The sequence below is a fragment of the Paralichthys olivaceus genome, chromosome 16 (assembly GCF_024713975.1).
Source record: "Paralichthys olivaceus isolate ysfri-2021 chromosome 16, ASM2471397v2, whole genome shotgun sequence".
NCBI lineage: Eukaryota > Metazoa > Chordata > Actinopteri > Pleuronectiformes > Paralichthyidae > Paralichthys > Paralichthys olivaceus.
The window spans coordinates 6,857,349-6,881,569 of NC_091108.1; the positions used below are offsets into that span (position 1 = coordinate 6,857,349).

The 24,221-nt window shown below is 40.0% G+C and overlaps 2 protein-coding genes across 4 annotated transcripts; one reads left to right on the forward strand and one right to left on the reverse strand.

Moving 5' to 3' along the window:
- Positions 1-1,625: 1,625 nt before the first annotated feature.
- On the reverse strand, positions 1,626-4,417 carry LOC109642091 (chemokine XC receptor 1-like). 2 transcript variants are annotated; one of them, XM_069511215.1, is made up of 2 exons: positions 4,301-4,417; positions 1,626-3,967 (listed from the first exon to the last, which is right to left on the reverse strand). In XM_069511215.1, exon 2 carries the CDS (start codon positions 3,961-3,963, stop codon positions 2,917-2,919), a length of 1,047 nt encoding a protein of 348 aa, XP_069367316.1. In that variant the 5' UTR covers positions 3,964-3,967; positions 4,301-4,417; the 3' UTR covers positions 1,626-2,916. The 2 variants fall into 2 exon arrangements, with proteins under 2 accessions (XP_069367316.1, XP_019962315.1); XM_020106756.2 differs by having other exon boundaries at positions 4,283-4,416.
- Positions 4,418-4,836: 419 nt separating this feature from the next.
- Positions 4,837-22,525, forward strand: fyco1b (FYVE and coiled-coil domain autophagy adaptor 1b). 2 transcript variants are annotated; one of them, XM_020099269.2, is made up of 18 exons: positions 4,837-4,972; positions 5,593-5,682; positions 6,369-6,475; positions 7,321-7,446; positions 9,532-9,638; positions 10,034-10,177; positions 11,174-11,270; positions 11,620-14,040; positions 14,700-14,792; positions 15,214-15,332; positions 15,485-15,652; positions 15,851-15,991; positions 17,148-17,356; positions 17,500-17,635; positions 18,010-18,114; positions 18,543-18,753; positions 19,697-19,806; positions 19,952-22,525. In XM_020099269.2, the coding sequence occupies exons 2-18, from the start codon at positions 5,622-5,624 to the stop codon at positions 20,025-20,027; spliced, it is 4,431 nt and encodes a 1,476-aa protein (XP_019954828.2). In that variant the 5' UTR covers positions 4,837-4,972; positions 5,593-5,621; the 3' UTR covers positions 20,028-22,525. The 2 variants fall into 2 exon arrangements, with proteins under 2 accessions (XP_019954828.2, XP_019954819.2); XM_020099260.2 differs by having other exon boundaries at positions 4,902-5,124.
- The last annotated feature ends 1,696 nt before the right edge of the window (positions 22,526-24,221 follow it).

Consider the following 24,221-nt stretch of genomic DNA (forward strand, 5'->3'; position numbering starts at 1 on the left):
TGGATCCCACAACACGTCACCCTCCTGCATTAAAGCAAAGACATGTGCCTATGCATTAATGTGTAGAGTAAGAGTGTGCAAAACAGTGGATCTAATCCTTTTTTACAACATTTCATTCCTGTGACAAATTTGATCAGGATGTGGTGCATTAGCGAAATGTCATACATGCCAGTGTGTGTCATACGAGGATTAAGTCATCTATATTTGTTCACTAAAACAGTTGTTTGTAATGATAAGCCAGACACACTTAATCAATTTGCACACATTTCCCTGACAGTCCAGATTAACAAGAAATAAGACTTTATTAGCAATGTGCACAAAGTACACACACACATTTACACGTTTGCAAGGCATCAATTAAATTCACATATGGTCGGTGCAATTATCGTTACAGATAACTGGAATCAAAGGAGCGATATCAATGTGAAAAAGGAGGGTAAGTTGCCCTGGAGAAAAGAAGCGCACAGAGTGAATGTTAGGGCCAGGGAGGGCTAGTAGCAGAGACTACGTAAGAAAACAACAACAGCTGTTTAGCTTGTGGCTAAAAACAGGATTGAACAACAACATCATTTGCTAAGAAAATGATCTGGGAAAAGAGATGCTAGTGACTCGGAGATAAGAAATGGGAGGCCTGAGATTGTTTTTTCTGTGGGGGCTCTGTAGGGCGGATATATTTTTCAGTTTTCTCATTTTTCTCTCCTGTATTTTGTGTTTTTAATTCTAACAATAAACTTCCTGAAATTTTGTTTGGATGCATATTTGTCTGAGTCAAATTTGAGACAATCTCACAAAGGTTTGATAATTTTTCTTACTAGAATCTTTTCACTCTAATCTGTAGACTTTAGAACGAATGCATTGCTTTATCATGGAAAGCCCATATATAGAATTGTGGCATAAACTGCCTTAGTACAATGCAGGTTTATATCTTGAACCTCTGTGAAGAAGTCACTTGCATGTTGTGTTGACCGACTCCACACAGACACACAACAACACCAAATAAAGGTCATTGTACCTGCAACTTTTTACACGTCCACAGTATATTTATTTTTGCCACGCTTACACACACATTCCGATAATATTCGTTATAAAACCCTTTTCCCAGTGGCTGCCAGAGAACGTGTGAGCACATCCGTGACTGCTCTGCCCTTGACTTGTATCCATTCATCCAAGCGTGCTGGATGGTTTAGTTAATTAAGCTTAATCTACCCCCAGAGACAGATATGAGTGCTGTTACAGTGGCCCACTGAGCTGTCCCTGTACACTCTTCTCTGGACCCCCCGTGGAGCCATCAGGGCCTCACTACTCAACCGTGTTCGACTATATTGACAGGGCTCTGGAGAAACACATTATATGAAAGATTTGAAAGATTTGGACCAGAAAAAAGGAGGGAAATGACTTTTGCAGTATTTTGAATACCACAGCATACTGAAGGAATTTGTGACTCACATATTTTCTAAAGGAAAACTGACACAAAGTGCTGGGATGTGGTGTGAGACATACCTGACTGATTTATGTTGATCTTAAATACTCTGTGTGTTATGACATATTTTATTTTGTTGTCACACAGAAGGTGAGCCTAATGCACTGGCCCGGGCTGATTTGTAAAGAAGCGAAGAAGAAATAAATTAACTCAGATTCGCTTTATTTGCAGTTACAGTGGGTCCATGTGGAAACATTGGCTGGTTAATTGGTGCTTGCACATATGAAGACAGAGAATAAACAGATGTGGACAGAAATATAACATCGGATGTGCAGGTTATCATTTTTGACGTCTTGTGAGGGAAAAAATAAAATCCTCATCGATTTTACCTTTTTGAGAAATATTTTGGTGACAAAAATATACGCACACCTAAAATATATATTAACCAATATGTTATTTTATAACCTGGTATGAAACATTTATAACACGTACATTTGCTCATATTGGCACATCGTCATTGTCACTACTATAAACACCCACCTTCAGGCCTTTAGTTTACAACAGCTATTACCACAGCGACATTAAAGCATGAGATAAACATTCAGCGAAATAATTACTAATGAAATAGTTTTAATATTATGTTTGTTTTTTTAAATTGAAATACCAAAATGATTCATTTTTGTTGCCATCACGTGGTTTGATTTGTTCAGTGCAGTTACTTTATCAAATATAATCTGAATTATTTAAACCGAGTGATGGCATACTGACGCCTCACAGTGTTTTCTTCCAGTTTAACAGATACATTGAATGTCAGTATATTATCTACATCATTTGTCTGCTTGAATAAAAATACACAAATTAAATCTTCCAAGTTAAATTGTATATTTTTTTCATTCTCATATTTTTCATCCATTGTTCTTGCATTGTCAAGGTTCTCACTCAATTAAATGTCTCGTTCACTCTTAACAACACAGTAATGTTCATTTATAAAAACTATACATGTTGTACTGTTTGTTTTTACACTTCATTTATTCGGCACCATTTCTGATGATCTTTGGTTGGACTTGTTTTTTAAGTTACCGTCCTCAGATGTTTGGAATGGAGTCTTTTACAAGCCTGGATTTCTTGTTCTTCTTGTATTATAGAAGACATGTGATTTTGAATAATAGTAATAATAGACTTTTATATATATATCACCTTTCAAAACAATAATTACAAGGTACTTTACAACTTTAAAATTAAAAATCGAAGGCAAACAGCTGAACACAGTTAAAAAGCAATTTGAAGATCACACAGCACAGATACAGAAATAAAATATGTTGAGTAGAATATTACAAAATAAAACATTGGACATTTTGTAAGAGAAAGCACAGCAATAAGAACGTGTCTTTAAAAGAGGTTTGTAAGAGGATGAGGAGTTTGCCATATGGTTCTTGTTCCAAAGAGTGGGAGCCCTGAGAGAGAAAGTCCAATCATCTCATCAAGAGCGACATCGACTAGATGGAGAACTCTTCCCCACTTGTAATCGATGTGATTGTCAGTCGGTTTTGTCTACAGGGGATGCTAGTTGTGCGGTGGACCCTGCTCTTCAGCATTTTCTTCAGGTGATTCTTGAATTTAACCCCCACAAACACATAAAACACAGGGTTGAGGCAGCAGTGTGAAAAGGCAAAAATCCGGCTGACGTAAAAAGCATAGTCCAGTGGTCTCTGTGTCTCACAAACTGCAACCAAATCCTTTGAGTCAAGGGGCTGTTGCTCCCAGACATAAAATGACCTTAGAAATATCACTATGTTGTAAGGTGCCCATCCCACAAAGAAAACCACCATGAGAGTAAAAATGAGTTTCAAAGTTTTGTTCTTTCTTCTTCGGGCAGTAGGACGCAGCAGCCTGCATATGATCTGAGAATAGCAGAAAGTGAAAACCAAAGCACTCACCATGAAGACGATATTCTGCTGGTAGATTCCAAATAAGCTCCAGTAAGAATTCGTATAGACGCAGTGATTCTGGTCTATGACTTTGGTGAAGATGTAGGCCGGACTGGAAATTAAGATACTTGTGGCCCAGATGATCACAGACGCTAAGACGCTGTAGAAGCCGGTGGTGGACACAATGTCAGACAGAGGATTCATGACAGCTACATAGCGATGAGCAGTCATCAAGATGAGGAGGACGCCGCTGCTGTAGAAGCCAACGTAGAAGACAAAGTTGATTGTTTTGCACGCGGCTTCCCCTAAATTCCATCCGTACATGTGGTAGTAGGCCCAGAAGGGCAGACCCGCGGTGAAGAAGATGTCCGACACAGCCAGGTTCAGGATTAAGGAGTTGGTGAGGGATTTGAGATTCTCATACTTGGCGAGGATCACAATCATCAGGATGTTGCCGAACAGACTGAGGATCACCACGATGGAAAGAAAAACCAGAGTGAAGATTGCTCCAAACTGCACGAGGCTTGTTTTGTCACAGACTTCATCTTCATAGGTGCTGGAATAATAATAAGGGTCTAAGGTTGTGTCGAGGGTTGAGGTGGCGTACACATCCATTTTCCTGCAAGAAGAAGAAAATCTTACATAAAAAGAAGTAACTAACAAATAAATGACATATTGTTATGTTGTGTTTTCATGTTGGAATCCATCACTATGTTTTCAGGGAGTTTAAACATTTCAATATGAAATAATAACCGTCAATAAACATTATTACCATCGTACATCAGCAAGGGATTACTTTACTTTATTTGACTGTCAGTTACGGCCAGAGGATTTTTTTCTTTTGAATGGCTGGATAAAATAATAAAAATTCCTTCTCCTTAGATTCAGCCTCATGTTAACAAACACTTGATAGAAATATAGAAACATACTGAACCTCCACAAAGTCGTTCACCTGCCAGCGTCCTTTCTGCAAATGTCAGTGAATACTTGGTGAACTCGGTTCCTTTTGTATCGACCACAAAGGTGAACAGAAATTCTAACCACGCAACAGGACACTCATTGAGCAATGAGACTTTCACAATGACTTAAACCAGTTGTTGTTATTGTCATCTGACTTCAACAGTATTGATGAACCATGTCAATCCCACTTTTGTCAGTAAAAGAAGAAACTAAGATGACAATGATAAAGTCCTGCTTTATGTTGTTAGTTGTGTTACTAGGGTTAGAGTGAGGTGAGAAAACAAAGCAGTATTCTTTTAGTACTTTCTTTGTAATGTTCCAAAACTTTATTTTTTTAATATTGTGATTTTATGTTTTTAATATAAAAACTGTATCATTGTAATTATTCTCTTTATTATTAAAAACCCATTTCTTGTAATATTGAGAATCCCTCCAACATAAAACTATTCTAACATCATATTTCATTTTTAAAAACACTTTTTATAAAATCCTGTTCATCTGTCGTTTGTCTCTCAACCAAACCTGAAAGGATCCCCAGCAGAGGCGGGCGCCTATTGGACGGTCAGACCCGTCAATCGCCGCCAGTGCCCGCCCCCCCCCCAGCGGTAGCAAGTTTCTGCGGTCCCAGCCTCAAACCTGGACCCTGAACACTGAGAGCGAACAAGTACGTTCATTTATCAACTCTACATCTAACACTCAGGTGTTTGTCCTGTTCATTTACAACCGAACTGCGAAATCCTGTGAGAGAGAGAGTCACGCAGAGTAAAGAGACGAGGAGGAGCTGAGGAGCAGAGGAGCTGAGGAGCTGAGGAGCAGGTGCAGTTCTTCTGGGTTTGATAGATCCAGTGTTTACGTCGCAGCTCGAAGCGTCAGGAGGTCTGATGGTTTGACTCAGATAGAGAAACGTCTCTGATGTGAAGCTGTGGTTTGATGTGACTGTGGAGAAGAGCAGGTTGTGTCAGTCAGGTCTGATCAACACGCTGCTGCTGCTGCTGCTGTTGTTGTTGTTGTTAACCTGACTCCTCACTGAGGTCTCTCCAGTCTGTCAACACATCCATGTTCCAAACATTCAGCTTCACACAAACAGGACTGCACAGACTGGTCTGTTGTTTTCACTGCAAGCTAAGTTAGATCAATACTAGCTTAATGTTTCCCAGTGGTAGCAGCTCTGTCACACTTGTTTTTCTTTATGCATATATTCTTAAAATTTAAGGGACAATGTTGAAATCATGTGATCATTTCAGAAATTAAATTAAAATGTCTCTGTTTTAATCCATCATGCAGAATTTCCTGACACACCCCCCCTCCCCACAATGGCCTCCTGCTCATCGGTTGGAGATAATCAACTGCAGAGGATAATCAGAGATCTGCATGGTAATTAAGCCGTCCACACATATCCGACCATAAACAACATATGTGTCCTACAGCGTGCGGTGTTACTGCATGTGTGCCACACGACACGGACCGCAATTAAAAATAGAAAGAAAAAAAAAAGGAGGTATCAAGGTAAAACACAGGACAGAAGGAAAACAGCATTTTAATCCCAGAATAATTATTCACTGCAACATCTGGATCAGTCATAGATCTCTGTCAGGAAGTGTTTCGTGAATGATGAGGATCCATGAATAATAGAAATGTTGCAGAAATGATTGTGGGAGTTAGGGCTGGGCAATAAAGCAACATCAATAATTATCACAATGTAATTTTCATCAATAGCAAAGTTTCACTATATGTGGATATAATGCGTATGCAGTGTGCAAGCACAGTGAGAAGGATTAACACATCACTAAATTACATCAGATTCGTTTTTTGCTATTTATCAAGTGTTTCTTTACACCTAAAAGGAATAATAATGTGACATTTATCCTGATGATTCTCAATATCAACTGATAGGAACATTTTGTTCTTAATCTTAATTAATATTTTGCCACATCGTCCAGTCCTAGTGGGAGTAAAATAAGATGTGGATTATCTACTATTTTCTGCCTTCTCTGTGTACACAAGAATATAAAATGGTATTTGTGTGTGTGTGTTCATGACATTATGAGTATTTTGTTTAGATGCTGTTTTGGAGTTGAGTAAAGAACAGAGGGAGTGTGGTGAACCGATAACTGATGACAGCTCCAACCTGCACAAGTTCTTCTATAAACTAGAATACCTGCTCCAGGTACAGTACCCACCTGTATTTTATTTATTATTTAAATGATGATAAATCTGCCACCACTTACCGTCTTGATCAACTTGTGTGATCAACACAGTGAAAGGTTTTCAGAACTGAAGGTATTACATCTTTGATCCAAAAAACTGTTCACAACCCAAAGACATTCAGTTTTCTTGAATGTTCTTATTTAAGAGGCTGGAAAAACATGTTTGGCCCCTTCTCTTTAAAAAAAAGTGACTTGCAAATAACATAATCACAATGTGTTTTAGCTAGAACAGTAATTACAACCAAACTTAAAGTAGTTTGTTTGGAGTGAGAATTTCAAAGTGTGCTATCAGCCCTCCTTAGACTCTCTGAACCAAGGGTGTCCTGCTGGAGGTTCATCTAAAGGGTGATGAGGGGATTTTTTTAAGTAAAAAAAAAAGAGAAGAAACTTTTTCTCATGTGTGATTGGTTTCATTCTGAGGAATTAAAAACTGAACTTAAATCACATCTAGAAGGGAACTCAGACAGCTTGCGCCTCTGCCAAGGCCCAACTTTCCCATATTTTCATCAAGATCCATGAATTATTCTTTGAAAAATCAATAAAAATTTTGAAAAATCTGGCAGTAAAAAAAAATAAAATCCTGGAATCACCCCCTGATCCAAATCCCTACCAAAAACTGAGTTTTTTTCCTCACCCATTTGGTGGTAATCTGTTCAGTAGTTTTTTATATAATCTTGCTGACTAACAAACAAACAGATGTAAACAGAACCTTCTTGGTGGAGGCAGTTATACACATTAGTGTCTGACAGAAATGTTGCACAATCCACATCGAGAACTTTGCTATAATAAGACAGTTTGTTTTTAGTTCGACCAGAAAGAGAAGACAACCTTTCTTGGCCAGAGGAAAGACTACTGGGATTACTTCTGCGACTGCCTGATTAAGATCAAGGGAGCTAATGATGGCATCCGTTTTGTTAAGTCCATCCCTGAGGTAATCTTCCGGTGCAACAACACACACACACACACACACACACACACACACACACACACACTCTTCTTGTCTTCAGCCCTGCCATGGCATGCAACACATATACATACACACAAATGCGCAGTGACAGTGCAGCCCTGTTAGTAATCCTCTATACAGTCAGGACCAGTAAGTCTCTGTGCTGCTAATTCACTGCCTCACACACTCCTCCTGCACTGTTTCCTTCTGTCCTGAGGATCCCCAGTGGTGAGCTTCACACTCGACTAACTGCACTTGACTTAGCCTTAGTTTGTATTGTCTTTAATTTGTAGCTTGTTCAAACTGTTTAAAAATGTTTCACAAATTAAATGTTTTTATTGGCTTTGCCTCATGAGAGATGTATGGCAAATACAATCCAGGTTCTTCTCTAACAGGGCTGCAAATAACAATTGTTTTCATTATCAGTGAATCTGTGTTTATTTAGGTTTTATTTATCTGATTGTTTGGTCAATAAAAAAGTAGCTTTTTGAATGTGTGTGTGTGTGTGTGTGTGTGTGTGTGTGTGTGTGTGTGTGTGTGTGTGTGTGTGTGTGTTCGTGTGTGCAATGGCTCTTGCCGGTCATCCACAGCTTTTCAAAGAAGTAGATGCAGAGCCCAAGGACTTAACATCTGTAAAAAAAAAAAACAAGAAAACAAAAGTTTTTGACGCCAGCGTAAGCGAAGAGAGTCAACACAGGGAGCCTAGCATCTCAACAACAGAAATGTTGACCTGTTTGAATTTGAAGAGTGATTGAATGTGATGAAACCTCTTTATATACAGTCTATGGATGAAACATAGAAATTGAAGGGAAATCAGTGTTTCCTACATGTATGGTGGTTTTTCATGCTCAGTATGTGTGAGCAGGGATTGAGGGAGTACTGAGTGATGGGTACATTCTGGGATTCTATTCTATTTGAAAGGTTCTTTAGGTGGACAGTGAGGGTCAACCAAAACATGTCAACAATCAACTAAGATGGTTTGTGTTGTACCCACCAATGGTATTTTCTTACATTCGGTGAATGGCGAAGCTCCTTTTCTTTGTTGATTTAGGGGTTGTCCTCAAAAGTAACATAGTTCAGTTGATAATAGCTGACTGCCATTAACTTGTTATTTGAAATATATTATGATATATAATAGAATAGTAGAATGTCACTCAGTGGAGTGCACACTCAATGTTAAAGAAAGTGAATTCCTGAATCCGCCCCCTGATCCAGATCTGCTCCTTAATATCGTGGAAACTTTTCTGATCCATTTCACATCTTTACACCAAGTCTGTGTAATTTTGCTAGAAAAATATAATATACTAGAATATAATATTTTTACTCTTCTTTAGCTCGTTATGTTTCTTGTTGGTTAGTCACAGACATAAGGGAGCCTCCAGCTGGTGTCCTTATGGTAGATCTGTGAGTCTGTTGTCTTACCTAAAGCCCCCATCTGTCAACATATTCCAGAGTCTGAGCTGGAGAGTGTCTACGCTGCGATGACCTTTTCACATCTAAAATGTTTTTGTGCTGGGGCCCATTTGAACAAAATACACTTTCTCCAGGGTAATTTTAAAACAAAAGTCTGTGTGGAGGAAACCAGCAACGATAATTAAAGATTCTTAACACCGTGCTAAACATTTGAGGACGATACAGCGAAGAGAAACATCTTAATGTTTTATTCCTTCCTCTGTCAATTATTACAATTAAAGCCTCACTTATGTGCAGTATTTATAACATGAATTCAAGCCTGCTGAATATATTTTTTTATGCCTGTTTGTATTAATTTTATTTGTCGTGTGTTTCATCTTCTCCAATGTGAGGACTTTCTGCTTTTTTTAGTTTTATATCAACATAAGCTGAATCTTTTGGGTTTTCAGTCAGAAGAATAAACACATTTGAAGGTAACATCTTAGTCTTAGTCTCTGATTGTATAGACTTAGTGGGGAACTGATTTAGAACAAAAGTAATACACTGATGAATTGATATTGAAAATAATTGATAGCTGCAGCCGAGTAGTGTAGTAGAGTATAAAGCACTATAAAAATGTTTCAGTACACTAAATAGAATTTTTTTGTGCGTCCTCAGTTGAAGACGTCGCTGGGGAAAGGACGGGCCTTCATCCGCTACTCACTCGTTCACCAGCGTCTTGCCGACACGCTGCAGCAGTGTCTCATAAACCAGAAAGTCACAAGGTCAGAGGAGACAGATCTACGCACACACATCTCTATATTTTTAGCACATTTGCTCACTTGAAATTAGCTACAAGAGTTTTTACAACACAGAAGATGGTTTGGTGGCATCGTTTCTCAAGAAGTGCGTCTGTCTCTTCCGAGTTTATGTCCTTAGTTCTGTTTTTACAGGACAAAGAACCCTCCACACCTCTCACTTCCTCTCTTTAATTAGGCCAAACACATGGAATTTCTTTTCACTTTATTTTACCAGATATATTTTTTTTAGTGCCAGTCAGTGTACGTGTAAATTGCATTAATCACATTGCTTAACAAACATTATTTTGCATCCATTAAAACGTGTGTGTGTGTTTACTATATATATTGTTGTGGTTAATTGTTTGTTTCTTCCGATGCAGTGACTGGTATTATGCCCGGAGTCCATTTCTTAAGTGTCACCTTACCGCTGACATAATCAACCATCTTTATGAGCTCAACCAGATCCAATTTGACGTGGCGGCCAGAGGTTATGACCTCGATGCGGATTGGCCTTCCTTTGCAAGGTGACAAATACCTGCACTCACTACTGTTTGCACTTTGACAATAAGCAGCTTTCTTTTGTTTTTGAACGCAAAACACAAATGTTTCTTTATGTGGGAATTATTCTTTCTATTGTGATGTGACAAAGACACTTGATTAACAAATGGAAGGTTATAAATCCTCATGGGGTCGGAAGTAATCAGCAAATTGATTAGAGAAAGACACTTTGTTATAACACACCAATTAAGTCCATTTAATGTAAGATTACGTCGCTGTGGGTATTTTAGAACGTGAAGAAACACTTAATTATCTGATCATTCTGCACCTTCACAGCCCTTTTTTTGCTTGAGGGTGTGTAAATGTGTGTATAAGAGGATGTGGGTGCCGACAGTGTGTGAACATTAATCACCATCGTTCATGTCAACACCTTTGCCAAAACCTTTCACTTCCTTCAGTTGTTGTTTTATGGAATCACATCACAGGGGTTATTATTTAGCTTCTGTAATATGCCTACAATAACATAAGCTGTGGCATGAAGAATTACCTACAAATAGTTAAAGTGGCACATGTCACAATCCTTTTTTATCTTTCAAATAGATCAATATCTGTGTTTGAAAGGGATTTATTTTATTGTTTTGAGTTGTAATGTATTTAACAGTTAATTTAAGGAAGTTCCTTTATCGCCACTAAATGATGTTATGTTAATTAGAATTAATAACATTATTTCCAGTTTCTTTCCTAAAATCTCCATTACTTTGCATGTTCATGGAATTTGCACTGTACTAGGATGTTTTCTGTGTAACAAGTACATATTCCTTGTCAGGAAAATTTCCTTGGAAATTATTAGAAGGAAGGGGACCTATAAAATTGTGTTCCAAAAAGTGTTCAAGTTAACAGTCAATTCTGTCAGTGTTAGTTCCTCTTTTGTGCTTTTTAATCAGCTGGATGTTGACGTTTTTACTCTGATGATTTATCAGGTGTTGAATGATCTTGACCTTTGGTTTTTCATTGTGCTAAAGGCGGACATTAAGCACAGCCTCACCAGCTTTCCTGTGGAAACCTCCAAGTCGCTGCTCCAGCATCAACAGTTTGGTTAGCAGCTATTCACACTCACAGGTACTTTCACATACCAACAACATACCAAAATATAGTAAAAGCTGGAGTAATTAAACTATGGTTTGGCAAGCAGTAAACAAACAATAACATGTATCCTCTGTTGCCTATGCATTCATAATTTGTTTCTTTTTATTTCATGAATTGTGGCAGCCTGCTTCTTGTGAATCATTTTTTCAATCAGTGTAATCTGCTGAAGATCATGACAATGAAAAGTAATAGCTGAACGTCTAACATTTGAAAAGCAGCTCACTTTCACGTCAAAAATCAAGAAAATATACAAACTTGTTTTTTTGACGTGTGACTGTTTGAAGCATCTGACCCCAGCTATCTTGTTCCATCCATTCACCAGGCACAGGAGTTTCTTCCAATCCCAGACTTGAGTCACAGTCTCCTTGGTGAACTGGGAGAACTCGGGGAACCCTCTCCTTGCAGTATTGCAGAGAATCTCCGCATTGAGCTCGATCAGTCCGAGCTCAGACAGCAGGAGCTTCTGGTGCAGGTTCAGGAGTTAAGCAAGGAAGCTGCTGAGCTGAAAGGCGTGGTGAAAGAGCTGCAAGGAGAGCTGGCAGCTCAGAAGTCGTCTGGACACTTGGCATCGGCTGAAGCTGGTGATGGGGGAAAAAATCGACTTCACACTTGTAGGGAGGCAATAAAAAGCGAATTTCAAGACAGACTCACATCTGCCGAGAACAAAAATATGGAGCTTCTCTCTAAGTTGGACGAAGCACTCAAAGAAAAAGGCCAACAAACAGCAAGCTACTGTGACTCAGCCTGGAAAATTCAGGAACTTCTGGATAAACTTAAGACATCAGATGAGGAGAGACTGGCAGCAAAGAGAGAGTCTGAAGACAGGGCCAGAATCTCTGAGCGTCTATCACAGGAACTCAAACTAAGGGATCAAGAGTTGAGAGACAGTGAAGAGAAACTTGCTGAGGTAAAATCTGGAGCCCATGACGAACGGGAGGAGGCGCTGAGAAGGTTGGAGGAGCTCCAAGGGGTCGTGGGTCGAATTCAAGGGGCGTTGAGTTTGAAAGAGAAGGAGACAGGGAACCTAAGAGCCCAGCTTCAGGGTCTACAATCATCTCTGGAGTGCAGAGAGCGACAAGCAGAGGACCTGAGGAAAAGGCTGTGGGAGGAGAGAGAGGAGGTAGAGCAGAGATGTAGCAGGAGTGGCAGCGAGAACGAGGAACTCGAGAGCCTAATGTTGGATTTAAGAAAAACCCTTAAAAACAGAGAGAAAGAGCTTGCTGTTAGTTCAGAGAGAATAAAACACTTAGAGGAGCAGGTGGAGAAGTTCAATATTGAGAAAGAAAGTCTGAGCTCTAGACTCTCTGATAATGAAGTCGCTTCCTGTAATCAAACCGAGAATGTTGAGGACTTCAAAACACAATGCAGCAATCTCATGGAAAGAAACACAAGGCTTCTCCAAACAGTAAAGAAGAGTGAGGATAACGTCACAGAGCTAACAGAGAGCCGGACAGCCTTGTTAGATCAGCTGGCTACTTTGAGGGCATCGGAGAAGCACTTAAAAAGTAGAGTAGAGTCTATGAATGTGTGTGTCGACGCCCGGGAGAAGAAGCTTCTCGATGACAACCTGCATTTGGAAGAGACTGTTCAAAATGCACTTGTCCAGAAGGAAGTGTCAGATGCTCAATTGAAGAAGCAAGAGCAGGAGAACAGAGACCTTCTCGAGGTTCAATCATTGTTGAGGAAGCAGTTAGCAAGAACCCAACAGGAGTTGGACTCCGTCGCCACCAAAGCTGCAAAGTTGGACAAGAACCTCACAGCGTCTCAAAGAAGCCAAGCAGAGTTACTTGAGAAGCTAGAGGAAACTGAGGCAAAATTGAGAGACCAGACTGTTAAATGTGGACTTCTTCAGGCTCGAGCAGAGGAGCTGGAGAGCAGGAGCGGAGAGCTGCACGATGAAAAGGGAGCTGCAGAGAGTAATGAGAAAATGCAGAAGCTTCATGAAGGACATCAGAGTTCCTCAATGGAAACCAAAGAGGGTTCATTCAGGCTGGTGATAGCTGAGGCTCAACTGGAGCTCAACCTAAGGGAGGTGCATCGGCTCCAGGAAGAGGTGGTGGACCTCAGGGCTCAGCTATTGGCAGGAACTGAGGAACGAATGAAAGTTCAGGCCCTGCAGGAGGTGACAGAGTCCTCCAGAGAAGACCTCCGAGCTTTAGCAGAACAACTCAAGGCCCAGGTGGAGGAGCTAAACCGCCATCACGTGGATGAGATTCTCCGTTCCCGAGAGCGAGAGGAGGCTCTCATCCGTGAGCGAGATGGTGAGGCTCAGGCTCGAGCAGGTCTGGCTGCAGAAGTGACCGCCTCCAGAGAGGAGCTGAACAAACTGAAGCTGCGCTATGAAGCCATGTGTCTGGAGAACAGTGAATCCAGGGAGGCGCTGCATAGAGCAAACACAGAAACCGCTGAGCTTGGCGTGCATGTTTGCATGCTAACCGCTGAGAATGAAGAGGCTCGTCTGCGCTTTGAGGGCCTGTCGACAAGGCTGCAAGAGCTGGAAGACGAGGCGTCTCAGGAAGCTGAGAGGCGGAATAGCTGCGTGAAGGAATTACGGCAAGAGAACCAGCAACTTCTCAATCAGCTCCATAATGAGGGCGATCTGTTGGCAACCAAGCAGAAGCTGCAGAAGCTGAGCGAGGCCCAGCAGGAGGCTGAATCTCTGCAGGAGACGAACCAGGAGGAGATCCAGGCACTCCGCTTCCAGCTCAGCAGCCAGGCCATGAGCCAGGGCAGCCAGCTCCAGGTCAGATACAAACTATATAAATGTTTCATGCTTCATTGTATTCAAATGCTTTTAAGTAACCATGTTTGCTTCAGGGTGTAAGTCTGAGGATAAAGTTAGAGGATGAGAGAAACCTGATTTTTCTTAAGTTCTTATTAATTATTGGTGGAGAGTGTTTACAGGAAATGGTTTCTGCTCTACTTTTAACAAGAATTAATTAAAGCAAATCCGCAGCAGTGTCTGAAATTTTACCTTTTTTGCAAAGCCATTTGTGTGATAAACTCGATAAACAGATTCTACATGTGAATATGCAGAATTTCTGGGTGAGGGCAAACATTTTGGGTCTGGAAGCCTTCTGGTTTTCTACCAATCACGTTCGAGATAGCTTTAATTGCCCACAAGCAAAAAGTCTGTGTGGAGAACAAAAAAGATGCAACACATTGACCAAAATGCTTCAGCTATCTGCTTTTTAATTTATCTTCCGTTGCTAGTCAGACTGCAAGCACTGTCTCGACAACGTCGGGTCTCAAGTACGAGTCTCGGCCAGGAAATCCACTGTCTACTCCGGAAGCTCCAAAATATTGGCTGCTGCCTTCAGAGGCTAATATGTCTTGAGATGAGAGCTGATGGGCTTTTGAGATTGTCTATATGATTAATCTGTGATTCATATTCTCACACAGAGTGTAAACCACGAGTTACAGGAAGTGAAATTACATCTGACGACTGAGGAGGAGAAAGTGGTGGATCTGGAGAACAAACTCACCAAAATAGAGGTGAGAGGAGAACCTGCTTCTGACACAGTTCTGTTCCATGGTATAATGAAACACATGGAACAAACCGCATCCACATTTACTTTGACATTAACTAACGTTGTCAAGCAGTCCAAAGCAGGTTTGATATTATTATTGACAGTCATAATTTCACTGCACATCTTCAGTGGTTGTGGACGTGGAACTGAAACCATGTTAAACGTGGGCTATGCTGCCGACAACGCTAGCATAGAAAGTCTCTAATAACGTGTATATACATTTATCTTTATGGGTACAAGTGTCTCAGATTGATGAATGAAAATGCTAATCTGCAAATGAAACATTGTGGGGTTTTTTTGCAACTGAAGTAATCAAAATGTTATGGTCACAAGCATAATTCACAAAGAACCAGAAATAATGCCTCGCTTTGCTTTGCTGATCGCAGGCTGAGAATCAGAGATATTGCCAACAGATTGAGGAGAAAAACATCCAGATGGCCGAGTCTGAAAATCTCATGCAGCAGAAAGAAGACGAGATAATCCATCTGAAAGAGAATTTATCAAGGTGAGATACTGTATTCATAATCACACATTCTGGACCAAATTAAAGCTCTGTGAAATCAAATGTTTCCGATCTCGGGTGTTTGGATCAGAATGTTTGTTTTTTTATTTACTTTGCTTTTTCGAGGAAATTTGCATTCTTTTTCTCACACGCAGGTCTGAGGTGGGTCTCGAAGCCGCTCAGCAGACATGTCAGGAGATGAGTGAAAATCTACGGAAAGTCAAACAGGACAAACAGAGCTTGGATCTGAAGACAGCTGCTGAACTTGATGACCTTTACCGCACCAAAATCAATCTGGAGGAAAGACTGATAGAACTCATCAGGTATAAACAGACTGAAAATATGTCCAGATTTAGTCTCTCTGATCTACTTTTGCTTATGATTTATAATTTGTAACAAATCAAAGCAGAGTTGAGCTTCAGTGCGTCTGGATTTTCTGTTTTCAAATGGCCTCAACCAAAAACCCAGCTTGTTTAATCTACATTAAAAGTTGAATTGTGGTTGTTTTTTGCTCTTTGCAGGGAGAAAGATGCACTTTGGCAGAAAACAGATGCCTTGGAGTTTGAGCAGAAACTGAGGGATGAGGAGACGGAGAGGGACGTGAACTACTGTCTCGGCTGTCACAGTCAGTTCAGCTGGTGGCTCCGCAAGTACAACTGCAGGTCAGATAGTACTCTGTGTAATTAACACATACACTTGTCACTATGCCAACCAATTACAGTACTATCAATACTACTGGTTTTTGAATAGTAGTGTAATGACAGTTGATAGTTTGTTTGGTCTGAGGTAATGCTGCTTGCAGCTTTTATTCTGAAACGGTAAAAGTGACCTGCAGTAATAGAGCTGTGGCAAATAAAGACTGCTGGAGAGCTGTTCATTTGTTTATTCAAAGTTTGGTGAAGCTCCACTCAGTACGCCGCACCCTGAACTGGAGACTCAGTTGCTCAATTGTTATGAAGGACAATTTCACTTCCGTTGCTGAGTCTCAGCCGCTCCTGCTGCAGAGCGCTGGTCACATGTTTATTCAAAGCTTTTCTCTATTAAATGCATCGCTGGTCCAAATCTTTGGCCCCTTAATACACATTGTACTGTGTGAAACAACATTAATTATTTGATCTAAAAAACTGTCTCTTATGCACATTTTACCCAAATGTCATAAGTATGGTTTTGTGCATCGTTTTCATATAAATACGATTTTTCGGAACTGAGTCACAGACGCCCATTTTGATTCTGTTTTTCACTTCTCATTTTGACTTATGACCTGATGCATTATTGGGAAGTCAAACATCCCCAACTGATGACTCACCAGTATCCATCAAAGCTCCACATTCAGGAACCGGGATGTCTACTACACTCCAACCAGATTAGACGCCATGTGATGGCTGTTGACAGTTCTCGTATTAAGAAGAATGCCAATCAGTATATATCATTATATCCTGTTTCCACTGGTTTTCCTGACTTAAAGAAACGTTGCATTTGTCTTACACAACCAGACCAGACTGAACTTACAGAAAGAGACTTGTAAGCTCTCAGCATCACTGCAGTATTCCTATTGTTGACTAGTCTGAGGTTTTAAACAATAAACAACTGTAACAAATACCTTAAGATTAAATCATGTGTTTGTGGTTTACTTATTTTCATTTTATGTGTTTAAAGTCAAAAAAATATATTTTTAGGAATTGATTTTAAAACTTGACCCAGAAAGCTTCACTTACTCACAAACTAATGAATCCTCTACACTATCATGCGTTTAAAAAATAATGAGCCTTTCCATTCGCTCTCTTCATCTCCATCACGTTGTATCTGCTGTTTTTCTAGACTGTGTGGGCGTCCCTTCTGCTACTACTGCTGCAGCAACACAGTGAGCACCCAACAGGGCGGCAACAGAGAACGCTGCTGCACAGACTGTTACAACCAGCACAGTGCAGTAGTGGAGCGCCACCCGCAGGAGGAAGTGATGCACAGCACACCAGGGACACCTTTCAGCCGCTTGCTGCAGGCGGGGAGAACTGTGACTGCTGGGCCAGGTAACAGAACACACACACACACACCTATCTGTTGAATAATAAGGTATTAGCACATTTGATTTTAAACTCATTAATGTTTTGACAATAGGATCTACAGTACAGTGAGCGTGCAATGAAAACAAGAATTATTGTGTTTTTTCTAGGACCTGGTGAAAATGAAAAACTGGATGATGGTGTTTTTGACATCATCACAGACGAAGAAGTGAGCGGCGTCAGTGACTCCCTCTCTTTTGCCACTGCCTGCTCTCCTGAGCACGGACAGCAGGGGGCAGCACAGCTGTAAGTATCTTGCATGAAGCCCCTGATGGGGACTGAGGGAGTTTACACACATGACACCATCTCCTTAGTCTGTCTCAGTTTGATTCTTGGATATCACAGCCGGAAAACCAGAAATATTTGCAGCAGTGAGAAGAAATTCAGCAGAAATTATCAGTAAAAATGAATTTGAATCAGTTACTCATGATTTGGATTCGTTCAGGTTTATAGTTTTTTTCATACATTATCTATAACAAAGATTTACTACTCTAACACACACACAAATTTGCACTTTGACATTCCCCGCACAAGTGGACAGTAGAAATGTGTTTATTTTACATTTACTGTTCCCCACAAACTGATGATTTTTAGCTTAAAATATCTGTCACTTTCTCCAGAAGCAGCAGTGCTAGTGCAGGAGACATCACATCAGAGGATACCGAGGACCTCAGTGCTTCCCTGCAGGATGCAGAGATCTGCCTGCTGAAGTCTGGAGAACTCACGTGAGTTTATCACATGTAGTGAAAGTTACACTAGAAAAACTGAATTGATGCAGTCACAAGTTTCAGTTAAACTCTCAGAGGAAGTTCCCTAAAACTATTTCCTGGAGAAAACTTATAGCCAAGAGCAAAAAACAAGAAGTGAAATATGAAACTAATCTACATGCTGCATAAGAAGCTTCCCTAAATGTTACCTGGGTCATATGCTGTGTCCTCTGTTCCTATATAGACTAAGAGCAATTGAGTTCCATCCTGGGTAATGGAAGAGCTGGGTTTTATTGTTGGATTGTTGTTTGGAAGCAAGCAATTTGATCAACCTGGAAACTGTGACAGCATTATTACTTCCTTTGATCAAACACTTTATTGATATAGTGAAAATACTTGTCAATCGCGGCTCTCCAACATTGTGTCCTGGTATTTTTTCCCTTCAGACTGTCTGTCCACTTCACCATCGATGACATCTCTGGGTTTGGGGACAGCTCCCAAGAGCTTTTCATCAAATCCAGCTGTTACAGCACCATCCCCATCACCATGAGCAGCCCTGGTCCCACTGTTACCTGGACGTTCACCTCTGAGCCCAAGAGCATCTCCTTCAGTGTGGTCTACAGGGAGAGCGCAGAGACGCCGCTGGAGCAGGCCAAGGTGAGACACTGGGACGTGTGTGAAGTGGAAGTGCAAACACAATGCCAGCTTTTAGGGATGGGCTCTGGATGAATCCCTTCTCGAATCTTTTGCTTGTCTCTTAAATAACAGATATATGCAAAGATAAAAAACTCCATGCTAACTCGGTGACCCTGTTAGGGAAACTGAGCACGGCAGCTATGTAATGTGCTGGGTGTGTATATAAACACATGTTTGCATATAAACTTTGAGGGTGATGATGTGTCAGTGTTGTGACCACAGTTTCGGCTGCTCTCAGGTAGCACATAAAAATCTGCACTTTGGATTATCGCACTAATGTCACACTTAAGTCAATAATACTATTCGTAAATGCTGCATTTGTGGAAGGAGGGATTTAAATGTCTCAAGATGGACGAGTTCACTGCCTCAGCATACAGCTGGTATTACACTGCAATCTGTCCCCTGTCAGATTCTGTGACCTATAGTGAAACAACGATGGCAGCTTAAGGTAACTTGTTCTGCATTTTGCATGTAGGATTCTTTTCTTATTTAGTTTATTGGCTGAAAAATAAAGTAGAATAATATTTTCCCTTTGTGTTTTTGCTTCTGCAGCACACCAGCGCCCCTCTAAGAAGCAAAAATATTTTCCCTCACAGCAAGAGACGAAACGATTCAGGAAAGAGTTCATTAAAAAACAGCAGTGAGGGACCATAAAGACGAATCTTAATCTTAATCTTAAACATTATATGTGGTGAAAGTCCTACCTGTCATCACGGCAGAATTAATTTAGATTCCAGTGAAATAACCCAGAGGGTTTTTTATTCCCAGGGATTCAAAACTGGAAGCAGATTTGATGAATGTGTCGACCCCCATCATTCGCTCACCCTTTCAGATTTGTCCTGAATCTATGCAGATATATTTCTCTGCTGTAAGCATAAATGCCAAATCCGATCCCACTGTGCAGGTTTTGATCCCACTGACTCGCTGTAACTCCCACAAAGAGACGATCCAGGGGGAACTGAAAGTCAGGAACCCCGGAGAATACACACTCATCTTTGACAACTCCTTCTCCAGGTCAGTCGCCCTGTCCTGTCATTCACTTCTTTTTCTCACACAAGGTATTCCCATGTAATAAAAACCTTAGTCACTCGTAAAAAACCAGACTGGGAGGAGTGATATCAAACGTAAAGCAAACATTTCTGCTTCTCCTGTTAACCAGGTTCATCTCAAAGAAGGTGCTGTATCACCTGAGTCTTGACAGGCCCGTGGTCTACGACGGCACTGACCTCCTCTGAGCGTGACAGGAGGCACCGTGAGCAGGTGTGAAACCGACTCTTGAATTCTGGGTGTTTTGAGCTCATGCGCATGACTTCGAGGTCCCTGGGTTGGAGTCCACTGACGTTCATCCGCCTCACGGGAAGCTTCTGGCATTTTTAAAAACATCTCTCTCAGCGTGCGGCTTGCCGATGATTTCTGATCATACGAGAGCTGAACAAAGGTAAAAATCAGTGGAGTAAAACAATGGTGTACTGGTTAATGTGAGCATGCACTACCTTTTATAAAAGCTTGACGTTGTGGTTTAAATGTAGCATCAAAGACACTAAGATTTACTCAATAAGTAAAGGTTTGTGGCATATTTGAGTGTGAAGAACTTAACATATGTGGCAGGTTTGTGAGATGCAGGTCAAGTGGCCACATTTTGATAAAGTAAAGCTGCAGATTGCGTATACTCTAATCATAGGATTAATATGCATGGTGAGAAGTGTCCCTTTAGAAGTGGGTGAAATGGTTAAAATCCTCTGTTACAGTATATCTGATCTTATGTCAGTATTCATTCGGATTCAACACATTTATGGAAAATCAATAGAGAAACTGTTTATAGATATGAAGTAGCAGAGAAGAATCTGTTTTAATGTGTCACATTGAGATACTTTATCTTGTTTATGCTAAAATATAATATACAATCTCAGTACTGATAAAAGTCAGTGCTGCTCAGTGATTTGCACACTGGTCTAATAAAGAGATGTTTAAGAGAGAGAAACCAGAGTATAAACAAACATGTAATGACCATCAGAGTTTGTGGGTGTGCGTGTTGGTGTGTTGGTGTGTGTGTGCATGTTGTGGATAGTAATGTTAAGTTTGTGGTTTACTGTGTTGTCAATGGAGCCTGACTGATATGGACTTTTTGAAGCCAATGCTGATATCAGAAAATAAACAATTTCAGATAGCGTTTATATCAGCTGATATAAATGTATACAGTTGAACCATTAAATTTGTTTATAATAGATTAATAAAATACAAATATGTTGAACCTATTTAAAATATCAACATATATGCACATCTTTTTTTAATTGTTTATTCTTTCAAATAAAAGTTTTCAGTACGTGTCCTGTAAAAGGCTCATATCAGACAATTGTTATTGGCCAATAGATACGTTCATCAGGCTCTAGTTGACAACGTGAGATTAAACCCAACTTGTGTAAACTGTTGAGTAGTTTGTTTTACTTACTCAAATCAATGTTGAAGAAAATCACTAGAGCCCTGATTTAACTTTGAGCTTAACTGAATTTATTTTTCTTTCTTAAACCTTAAACTATTTCAAGTAGCTGTTTATTGGTTATCGAGGAAACTCATCACAATATGCACTGAAGTCTGTTCTCATCACATAGAGTATCTGTATGATTGTTGCCTTTTCAGCTGTAAGGTTTTTGTTGCAATGATGATAAAGAACAGGTGGAAGAAGCAGGACTCCAAAGAAAAGCAGCACATCGCTCAGTTTGAATTGTCTTAACTAAACAGGCTTTAATTCAGTGCAGATGAAGGAAGAGAAGAATGTGGTTTCTCTGGATATAAACACTAAGAATGTCCCCAGTTCAACCCGTGAAGGGTTTAAAAGAGGGAGCACATATCATATCATACAGTTCAGTGCTTTAAATATTTAGTGTTTAATATCAATCATCATCAATGTTTAAAAAGAAATGATGATTCTGCAAAACATTTAGTGAGGATGTGATATTTTCATAAGATCCATAACACCTGTAGCTCAGTTATTAAGATTAATAAATGATACCAATCAATAATACTTTTATATAGAGTGCTTTTCTAGATGTTTGACGCTCAGTAGATGTTTACTGTTGCTGTGTGATGTTCTGGATGCGTTTCGCAGTGTGTCAGACAGAAGACAGTCTTCAAATAATACAAATCCAAAAAATCTGCTTTATACTTGAAGTTGAAATCATTAATCCTCTGTTGAGTGTCTTAGAACTGAATTATTACACTGACTCATTTCCAAAGTGTCTTCCAACATTTTGAAACCATTTTATAACTAATAATATATTTTCAGCATAACTGACATGAGGAAGAAATTTACTTTCTAAGAAAATTCACTTTTTATACATGTCTAAGTAAGAGGAGTGATTCGTTGCCAAATATATTGGGGGAACATATTTGTCTATTTTATTGTTCTTAAAAGGGAGTTTGTGTTTTGAAGACATTGTGACACAACTGCCGTATCATGCACTTTTGAAAAGGGCTTGTTTTTGTTTTTTTTGTCAGTCTACATCCCATAAGCCTTTGTGCCAGTCGATGAATGGTTTTCTTTTCCTGTGTCTCTAGTGAGTGATTAGATTTTACAGCTGGATTTACCAGAGAGCAGCTCAAACTCTCTGACTTAACCTGTGAATGATCGTTGGCAATGTTTTATTGAAATGTCATTTACAAACTAAACATTTATAATAGAACGGATTCATGATTGTGGACAAATACATAAATAAATAAGGATTGTGTGATAAATGCTTGTGAGTGCTGGTCAGTTTTTGTTCATCAAAAATATTGATAAACAAAGATCCTGCTATATTGCCAGTGAGAATTCAGAATTCAAATGTGGGGGGTGGCCTCACAGAGCTGCTGGTGTCGTTGTGAACTCTTACAATATGTCACATTTCTGCACGACTTAGTAAATGCATTAAGTTTATACAATACACCATTTGTTTCCGGTTAGCTAGAATTGCACACAACTCCGCCAAGGTCCAACAGTTCCTATGAATTCAATGACGCTGTTCACACGCTCAGGAATCAGCCCCCTAAATGTTTCTGATGTCTGTCATCAAGATCCGCGAATCAGTCCCTGGGAAAACTGTCCTATCTCACTATGTTAAAGAAATCTGTCCTTGAGGGGCTCCTTCCCTGAACCACATCCTTCCAGTAAACTTCGTTGAACTCCGCACAGCAGATTTTGTGTAATCTTGCTTTAAACAACCATGTTAACCAACGAACAAACAAACAGGGAAAACATAACAACCTTGGCGACAATAATGAACAAAATGTGCTGTGTTTTACAGGAAATGATGCGTCACATACACAAATACATGTTTCATCAGTCATTTCTTTTAATCTTCCACAGTTGTAAGTAGCTGCTTAGTTTCATAAAGTGCATTGCATTATGGGACAATGATGTTCAACAACAGCACACTCAAAAACCTGGGTTTTTTATTGAGCATATTGTTTTTGTCATTTATTTTGTCACTTTCCAATGCAAACACATAAAAGGCTGAGTTGTATCTGGGACACATTTGACTTCTTTTAAGGATCAAATTGAAACGTTTCCAGTGTGTGCGTTTGCGCAGCTGTTTTTTTCGTGCACACCCACTGGCGTGCATTTGTTTTTCAGAGTGTTCACGAGTGTATTGTGTGTGTGCACGAGGTATTGTTCTCACAAGGTGTCCGTCTTAGAGATAGTGTTTATGTCACAGACGCCATTCTGTTTCTCAAGGTTAATGATCTCATTGTAAATCATGTCACATCCTCCTCCTCAACTCCCCCTTTCTTTCTCTCTCCTGCTTTTCTCTCCTCCTGCCTGCTGCCTTCCACTGAATCTGTGATTTGCTCTGTGGCCGTGCACATGTATGAACGTGTGTGTGTGTATGTGTGTGTATGTGTGTGTGTGTGTGTCTGCATGTGCTGAATGCTAATGCAACAATAAATGCACACACACACAGATGGGGTAATTCATACACATAAGTATGCAGAAGTAGCTGCATTCTTGCATATGCAGCATAATATACACATCATTGTCAACATCAGTTCCTGCAACGTGCACACAAAAACACACACAAACAAACACACAAAAACACACATACCTATAGTTTGATGAACGTGCTTTGACCTTTCTTCAGTTCGAGATATTGTTGCCCACAAATTCGTGTTACTTCCTTTTTCCTAATAGAAGAAAAAGGGGAAACACTTTTATTATCGTTGCCGTGGAGCTTGTCAAAGTCTCCCACAGTTTGAACAATGGACACATAAGACGTTCTGTGAAAAGTTCCCACAGGATCGATGAACGTGCAGAGCTGAGTCACATTTGTCTGTTAACTGCCTGAAATGTGGCTTAAATCATTTGTGTGTAAAGTTTTCTCGTGTGAAGTGATGTGCTCTTTGCAGATCTCGACTCCGTAGAGGCAACTTCACTCAATATTTAGATTTTACATACT

Bases quoted from the DNA above. Each gene is read 5' to 3' on its own strand.
- fyco1b (XM_020099269.2), top strand. From the start codon at position 5,622: ATGGCCTCCTGCTCATCGGTTGGAGATAATCAACTGCAGAGGATAATC. The intron at 15,333-15,484 runs GTGAGATACTGT...TCTCACACGCAG, and splicing joins CTGAAAGAGAATTTATCAAG to GTCTGAGGTGGGTCTCGAAG. The intron at 17,357-17,499 runs GTAACAGAACAC...TGTTTTTTCTAG, and splicing joins AACTGTGACTGCTGGGCCAG to GACCTGGTGAAAATGAAAAA.
- LOC109642091 (XM_069511215.1), bottom strand. From the start codon at position 3,963: ATGGATGTGTACGCCACCTCAACCCTCGACACAACCTTAGACCCTTAT.